Source organism: Glycine max, chromosome 5 (genome assembly GCF_000004515.6).
Source record: "Glycine max cultivar Williams 82 chromosome 5, Glycine_max_v4.0, whole genome shotgun sequence".
NCBI classification, from domain to species: Eukaryota; Viridiplantae; Streptophyta; class Magnoliopsida; order Fabales; family Fabaceae; genus Glycine; species Glycine max.
In genome coordinates, this window is record NC_038241.2 from 30,311,585 (window position 1) to 30,320,267 (window position 8,683).

General features: G+C 33.4%; 1 protein-coding gene and 1 pseudogene across 1 annotated transcript; one reads left to right on the plus strand and one right to left on the minus strand.

Moving 5' to 3' along the window:
* Positions 1-3,126: 3,126 nt before the first annotated feature.
* Positions 3,127-5,678, minus strand: LOC106798857 (zinc finger MYM-type protein 1-like). The gene is made up of 2 exons (XM_041015419.1): positions 4,774-5,678; positions 3,127-4,689 (listed from the first exon to the last, which is right to left on the minus strand). The coding sequence occupies exons 1-2, from the start codon at positions 5,676-5,678 to the stop codon at positions 3,225-3,227; spliced, it is 2,370 nt and encodes a 789-aa protein (XP_040871353.1). The 3' UTR covers positions 3,127-3,224.
* A 2,505-nt stretch (positions 5,679-8,183) lies between these two features.
* Positions 8,184-8,679, plus strand: LOC102661659 (zinc finger MYM-type protein 5-like; annotated as a pseudogene).
* The last annotated feature ends 4 nt before the right edge of the window (positions 8,680-8,683 follow it).

Consider the following 8,683-nt stretch of genomic DNA (forward strand, 5'->3'; position numbering starts at 1 on the left):
ACACAGGCCTTATGCCACAAATACACTAAGACTCAATCCTATATGCAATGTGGTACCATGTCAGTGAAAAACCTCGTCAGGCGCCTAAGAGTACATGACAAGATAGACCACACACTGGTAAGTCAGGTCACTTTCACTGGGTAAAATCATAGGGAGACCAGTCAGGGTCATGTTGTTTTGTGAGAATGCTCCAATCATGTGAGATTGGCACGGGCTTAAAGGAGCACTCAAACCGGGTGTATTTACCCCCAAGGCCTAGACTCCGAAGAGTCCATCAGGGCCTCTCCTTCCTGATTCAGGTCTAACCCAAAAAACATTTTAGCACACATACTCTATCTATGAACTGTACAAAACACAGGACTCCTTAATTGTTCTGAAAATAACTTTATCTCATCACGCTTGTGATTAAACTCGTTGGGTCCCCACAGTGGTTACCATCACAATACTCATCAACCATTAACTCGTCGCCCTTAAAGGGTCATACAGTTCATAGCTCACAACTCAATGTGCACAACATCTTAATACATATGTATATTACAATTTAATACATACTCAATTTATCACATACACTCAATCTCAATCACAATGGTATAATCCCAAAGCAACATGTTATTGCATCTCATGAATCATATACACATCATCACACAATATTAATATATACATGGCACAAACATAGACTTTACCTATGAACTATGCAATACACACAACTACTCAATTGTTTTCAAAATCATTTTAACTCGTCACGCCTCAAAGTGATTCAACTTGTCGGGTTCCCACAATGGATCCCATCACAGTATTCGTCGCGCAAAAATTCGTCGCCCTTAAAGGGTCTTACAATTATGTGATTGCACAGTTTATAACTCATAACTCAATACATACAATATTTTAATACACATGTATCTCAATTTATCATAGGTTCAATTTGTCGCTTACTCACAATTTCAATCATAATTTCATGATCTCAATATAACAATTTATCATGCTAATCTAGTAAATTTTGTCCAAAATACAAACAATTTATACAAAAATGTTTCTCACAACATGAGAAGTAAAACCCTTCAAATAATTTCACATAATCATATCAAAATCAAGGAATCAAAATCATAGGCCAAATACACGAAAACATCAAGAGCACTCAATTTTATCAACTGATTCACATCAGGACATCAATTGGTCCATCAAACACAACAATATCGTAATTATAATCGCAAAGGAAGAAATATAATTCAATAAGCATCCCAAAACAAACCCCAATTTAATCCTCTAAGGATCCCTACATATGTTCATTCTAACCCCAATTGTGATAAACTCATCCCTTACCTCTAAGCGGGCTCATGTGTGTAGTCTAGCAGTGATAGTGATGTCTCTAGTGATTCCCTATGATTCCTCAAGCTTTTCCTCTAGTTGCTAGGCTATAGTTTCCAAGCGTTAGAGAGAAGGAGAATGGATTAGAGCCTTCATTTTACTGTCCCAGTGTGAAATTTGAGAGGAAGGGAGAGTGAAGAGATGTGTTGTAAATGTAAAAATTGACCTAATATGTCTATTTATAGCTAGGGTACTCTCAACCTATTATTTAGTCTATTTTTTATTTTCTATTATTTTAAAAACAGAAACTCTATTTTACTCCCGATCAAATGAATAAATAAAATATCCTTTTTATTTTCCTTCAAACCATTATTTTAATTAATAAAATTATTTTTCCTTATTTATTTAATTATAAAAATCTCATTATTCTTCTAAAACTCTATTTATTTTAAAATAAAATATTTTTCAATGTATTTTACGAAAAATGGGGTGTTACAAAACTCATAAATTTTAGCCAACTTTTAGACTAAGATTTATTTTTGTTTTTAATTGTATTTTATGCCTATTTTTTGGACAAGTTATGGGTTACTACCTTTTATTGTTATTTTTAAGCCTTTTAATTATTAAATTAGTTATTGGGACTTGTGCTTAATTCATGGTTATTTGTAGGAATTATAAATAGACTCATTAAACACTTTGTTGACAATTTTGAATGAAATTTTATAATCTTTTCTTTTTCATATTCTATTGTATATTATAGTATAGGAAACAAAAAAATGATAGAAAATTAGAAAAATGAGATATATATATATATATATATATATATAATAATATAATATATAATATATATATATATATATATATCAAAAATAAAAATGTTCTGTTCATACAATTTTATCCTGATATTCAATCAAATTCATACTTCAATCCATATAAATTCATGATACTAACACACTAACAATTATTATAATAAGTATTATGAAATGTAAGATCTAAGAACTGAGAGAACTTTTAGAAATTATTCTCTACCTTCACATAACACAACATCAATGGGAAAATACAAACTCACCATACCTATTTCTCCTACACTTTGAAGTTCAATTTCTCTTCTTTTTTTTCTCTCAATTTTAATTTCGTGCGCCACCACTTTTACCATGCCAAGAAGAGGTCCAAAACTTTGCTTTCTTCTTCTTCTAATCCCATAATTCTTTAGGCTACAAATTTAATTGTTCTCACCTCTTTATTTTATTTAATTTTTTATTTATTTTATTAATTAGATATTCTAAATGCTTCCTAGGTTATTTAAAGTGACCATAAATTTGTTTGCATTCCTATTTTAATAATAAAAATAGATTTTATGTTACTGTTTGCACCATGCAACATGCCCCTTTTAAATTAAAAACAGATTTTGTTACTGTTTGTACGGCTTTTAGTGTAGTCCAATTTTACTTACAGAACTCCCAATATTGCTATTCACACCCCTACAACACACCGTATTTTATTTTTATTATATAAGCCCAAAAACTAATATATCCATATTCTAGGCCGAACATCATAAGCATCCAAGGTATATAATAAAAGAGAATGCCAATGAAATTACTAATGTACCCATACCTAGAAGCTTGATACGTATCCATTTTCCTGGCTTTTTGGTCATTTTCTGTGCCCAGTTTAGACTCCTTTGGTTGTGACAGGTGTTTGCTGAATAATCCAATCTTCACTGCTTTGTTGTGCCACGTGGTTTGATGCAGTGGCGGAGCCAGAAAAATTATAAAGTCTGGGCAAAAATTTAAAGATAGCAAATTCACATTGTATATAATATGTAAATAGTAATCAATCAAAATAAAAGAGACTCGTCATTTTGTCAACAAAAATATAGTTTAAAATAAAAGAGATAAACATAATCTTACAATAGCGGGTTAAATAAAATTACGAGGCAAGTGTCCTTTCCGAGACTTCTTTGCGGTAAATGTTCGAATAATATCAATATCATCAAGTGACTTGAATATCTCCCGCTCGGTGTAACATACCATCAAGTCATTGAACCACACATCGTTGATCTTATTGCGCAATTTAGACTTGATAATCTTCATTGCTGAAAAAGCTCTTTCAACGGATGCTGTCGACACCGGCAATATCAAAGCTAGCTCAATAAGTTTATAAACCAATGGAAATACCAAATGTTTCTCAGTTTGAACCATCTTCATAGCCAAACTTTGAACATCTTCACAAGTGGAAAAAGAAGCATTTCTTCTCACTCGAAGCACATAAGTTTCAAGTTGATCCCTAATTGTTCCTCGGTCATCATCAGAAAAGTCTGCATGATAAATATCAGCCAGACGAGCAAGCTTATCAACATCAAACTTGGAGAAAGAGTTCTTGGGGTCAAGACATGAGAAGCAATCAAGTATAATGTTACTTCCTTCACTAAAGCGGTGATCCATCTCCACACATATTTTATCAATAGCAACATAAAAAATCTCTGCACGGTAATGATGAAGATTAGTGATAGTCCTCCCTTCTGCTCTTGAACGACCCCGAACTGGTATTTCGTCATCCATATTTGGTACCAGAATACTTTTAGCAACACAAAATCCTTGGACATCGGCAAAAAAATTATTCCAGCCACTCTCTCTCATTGTGCCCAACCGAGCTTTGACAACATCAACTAATTCCATGACATTCACAATATTAAGATCTTTTCTTTGCAATATATTTGAAAGCTCGTTTGTGATACCAAACAACTTTAACATTAACCTCAAAATAAAAGCAAATTTAAAGCTCTCCATTTTTTCTATCAAACCTGCTGCTTGAGATGGTCCACGTCCATCTTCATCAACCATACTAAGCACCTTTAACACGGAGGACCACATTTGATCCAAACGAAGCAATGTAGTATGATGTGAACCCCATCTAGTATCCCCGGGTCTAGTGAGACTAGATGATTGGTGTAAGCCCCTTCCTCTAGATATCTCACCACTCTCAAGTTTATTTAAAATATCTTTGTGTTGTGCCTCTGTCAAAGCATCCCTCCTCTTACAAGATGCACTTGTTGTATTCACAATCAAGGTGATGTACTCAAAGAAATCATGAATAGATGAGCAACTACTAGTAACAGACACAACAACCAATTGCAAACGGTGAGCATAACAATGGACATAGAAAGCATAAGGATTTTCATCTAGAATTTTTCTTTGCAAACCATTAAATTCACCTCTCATATTTGAAGCTCCATCATATCCTTGCCCTCGTATCCTTGAAATAGATAATGTGTACTTATCAAGAATACCATAAAGAGCATCCTTTAATGACTTAGATGAAGTATCTGTGACATGATGTAGAGCAATAAATCGTTCCACAACATTCCCTTTGTCATTCAAAAACCTAAAACAAATTCAACCAGTTTACTTGGCGGCATAGAGAATAATAGGTAATGAAAATTGGAAATTGGAAAATACAACTACTAACCTCAACATCACCGCCATTTGCTCTTTGACGGATATATCACGTGACTCGTCAATAAGCACGGAGAATTGTCTATCACCAAGCTCTTCCATAATCACCTTGGTAACTTCATGTGCACAACACGTTGCAAGCTCCTTTTGAATGTCACCGCAAGTCATTGTGCAATTTTTTCCACCACGGTCAAAAGCATCCCTCACTTGTTCATTCTGAGATTTTACCCAATCTACCATCTCTCTAAAATTGCCCTTATTTAGCGAAGTAGAGGATTCATCATGGCCACGGAAAGCCATGCCTTGTGCTATGAGATATCTTGAACAATCTAAAGAACAAGTCAAACGAATCTTATACAATTCTTCTGATTCCTTGGTTGCTTTAGCAAACTTACTTGTCACACTTTGTCTTTGATTATTATAATCATCGTAGTGCTTGACACATGAGTTGTGCAAACTATTATGACTACCAACATGATCTTTCAAGCCTTGAGATGCATGCTTCCAATCTCTATATCCGCTTTTAGTGAAGACTTCAAAACCAAAGTGTTCGGCCCTCCCGGGTTGCTTAAAGAGAAAGCAATAAAAACAATAAGCTGCATCCTTGATCTCACTGTATTCTAACCATGTGTAATTCTTATACCATGATTTACTAAATGCTCTAGAAACACTTCCAAATGGAGTACGAGGAAAGCTTGGCAAATGTGGTTGCATTGGACCCTTCAATATATATGCCCTCCTCACTTGATCTTGAATATCCGGAGCATACTCATTAATTTGTTTCCTATGACCTGGATCACGCACAATCTCATTTGGGTCAAACTCATTAACCACATTAGGTGGCGGTTCTAATTCGGCTTCTTGTTGTACAACATTCACATTCTCAATACTTGCTCTATCAACCAAAAATCTCCTCATCTCTGAAATTAAATGATCTTAAGTTAATACTCAATTAACAATTAAAATCATAAGAATCAAAATTTAAATAAGAATAGTTTTTCAAAATAAAAGTAATCTCTTATGATTTATAAAGAGTAAGAACAAGCATTATATTATATTCAATTAAACACCATTATAGAAACTAATAAAATTAGATAACCAAAAGAAACCTTTATTGTAGATAATTTATCTATCAATAAACAAATTTACAAGTGGTATGATTCCACTGTAAAAGATCTTTTTACTGCTATTATAAATAATACTATATGCTTATAATATTACTAGATACACACTTTAGTTTGACTTATCAATAAAACTTTTATAACCAATGAATCTTGCTGTGTAGTAGCTTAATCTGACACTTAGCAGCACACAAAATGACAAAATATATTATAAAGTAAATATTTTTTATAATGAAATTTATTGAAGTGATCAGTATGATACAATATTATAATTTCACCATATGAGATATTAGATAAACTTGAAAAATATGGGACCCATTTTCACAATGTTAGTACTTCTATATAACATAAAATATTTAACCTTTCAAAGACAAACCCAAATTTTTCTTCTTCTCTGTGTCTGCTACTACTAGGCGGTGCAAATAAACCCAAATTTTTCTTCTTCTTCTCTGCTACCTTTGTGTTAATTGTTTCAATTTAAAACCACATTCAGTTGAAATTAAACAATTACTAACCGAAAAAAAGGGGAAGGCGGTAGTCGGAAAAGAACCAGTAGGTGTCGATGGCGGAAGCTTTAAGGTTTCTACAGTGTTGCTGCGGTGACGAAGCTTTACTTCTTTTGTTTCTGTTACCTATATTTTTGCCCTTTTAATTTTTAACTCTTACAATTGTTTTGCCCTTTCAATTTCTTGCCCTTTCTTTAATATTTTTCTTTTAATTTTTACCTTTTTTTTTTTTTTACCAAATGAATTTGGGCCAGAGCCTGGGCAATTGCCCAAGGTAGCCGGGCCTTGAAACCGCCTATGTTTATGGGCATGCACGGTAGCTCCAACGAAAATAATTGTTGGTCTGGGCTTATCACTTGGTGTTGATATTCTAGATGCTCCTGAAGCAATCGGGGCCTATCCAACTTTACTAACATGAAAAGCATCCGTAACAGCTAAAGCACTCTCAGCTCCTTCACAGTCTTGTCCCAGAGTTTTTGCGCCTGGAGAGGATGAGCTTAAAGCAGGCCGGTCAGATGGCTATGACTTTGGATTTCTTCATATTAAGGTCATAATTTTACGGTTTTTGGTTTCATTATCTGCTTTTACTATGATGTTTCAGAATCACATTTTATAGACAAACAAGGGGAATCCATTATTTCCAAATCTTCTCTTGACTCATTTCCTATTCCAAGTGTTAAGTCGGGTGAAGACTTACTTGATGATTTGGAGACAAAAGAGAAAAGAGATAAATGTTGTGAAGTTTATAGTGGTCATTTGGTTTATGAGCTGAATGAAGTGGTAGCTGCAAAGCATAGGCGGTTTCAAGGCCCGGCTACCCTGGGCAATTGCCCAGGCTCTGGCCCAAATTCATTTGGTAAAAAAAAAGGTAAAAATTAAAAGAAAAATATTAAAGAAAGGGTAAGAAATTGAAAGGGCAAAACAATTGTAAGAGTTAAAAATTAAAAGGGCAAAAATATAGGTAACAGAAACAAAAGAAGTAAAGCTTCGTCACCGCAGCAACACTGTAGAAACCTTAAAGCTTCCGCCATCGACACCTACTGGTTCTTTTCCGACTACCGCCTTCCCCTTTTTTTCGGTTAGTAATTGTTTAATTTCAACTGAATGTGGTTTTAAATTGAAACAATTAACACAAAGGTAGCAGAGAAGAAGAAGAAAAATTTGGGTTTATTTGCACCGCCTAGTAGTAGCAGACACAGAGAAGAAGAAAAATTTGGGTTTGTCTTTGAAAGGTTAAATATTTTATGTTATATAGAAGTACTAACATTGTGAAAATGGGTCCCATATTTTTCAAGTTTATCTAAGATCTCATATGGTGAAATTATAATATTGTATCATACTGATAACTTCAATAAATTTCATTATAAAAAATATTTACTTTATAATATATTTTGTCATTTTGTGTGCTGCTAAGTGTCAGATTAAGCTACTACACAGCAAGATTCATTGGTTATAAAAGTTTTATTGATAAGTCAAACTAAAGTGTGTATCTAGTAATATTATAAGCATATAGTATTATTTATAATAGCAGTAAAAAGATCTTTTACAGTGGAATCATACCACTTGTAAATTTGTTTATTGATAGATAAATTATCTACAATAAAGGTTTCTTTTGGTTATCTAATTTTATTAGTTTCTATAATGGTGTTTAATTGAATATAATATAATGCTTGTTCTTACTCTTTATAAATCATAAGAGATTACTTTTATTTTGAAAAACTATTCTTATTTAAATTTTGATTCTTATGATTTTAATTGTTAATTGAGTATTAACTTAAGATCATTTAATTTCAGAGATGAGGAGATTTTTGGTTGATAGAGCAAGTATTGAGAATGTGAATGTTGTACAACAAGAAGCCGAATTAGAACCGCCACCTAATGTGGTTAATGAGTTTGACCCAAATGAGATTGTGCGTGATCCAGGTCATAGGAAACAAATTAATGAGTATGCTCCGGATATTCAAGATCAAGTGAGGAGGGCATATATATTGAAGGGTCCAATGCAACCACATTTGCCAAGCTTTCCTCGTACTCCATTTGGAAGTGTTTCTAGAGCATTTAGTAAATCATGGTATAAGAATTACACATGGTTAGAATACAGTGAGATCAAGGATGCAGCTTATTGTTTTTATTGCTTTCTCTTTAAGCAACCCGGGAGGGCCGAACACTTTGGTTTTGAAGTCTTCACTAAAAGCGGATATAGAGATTGGAAGCATGCATCTCAAGGCTTGAAAGATCATGTTGGTAGTCATAATAAGTTTGCACAACTCATGTGTCAAGCACTACGATGATATAA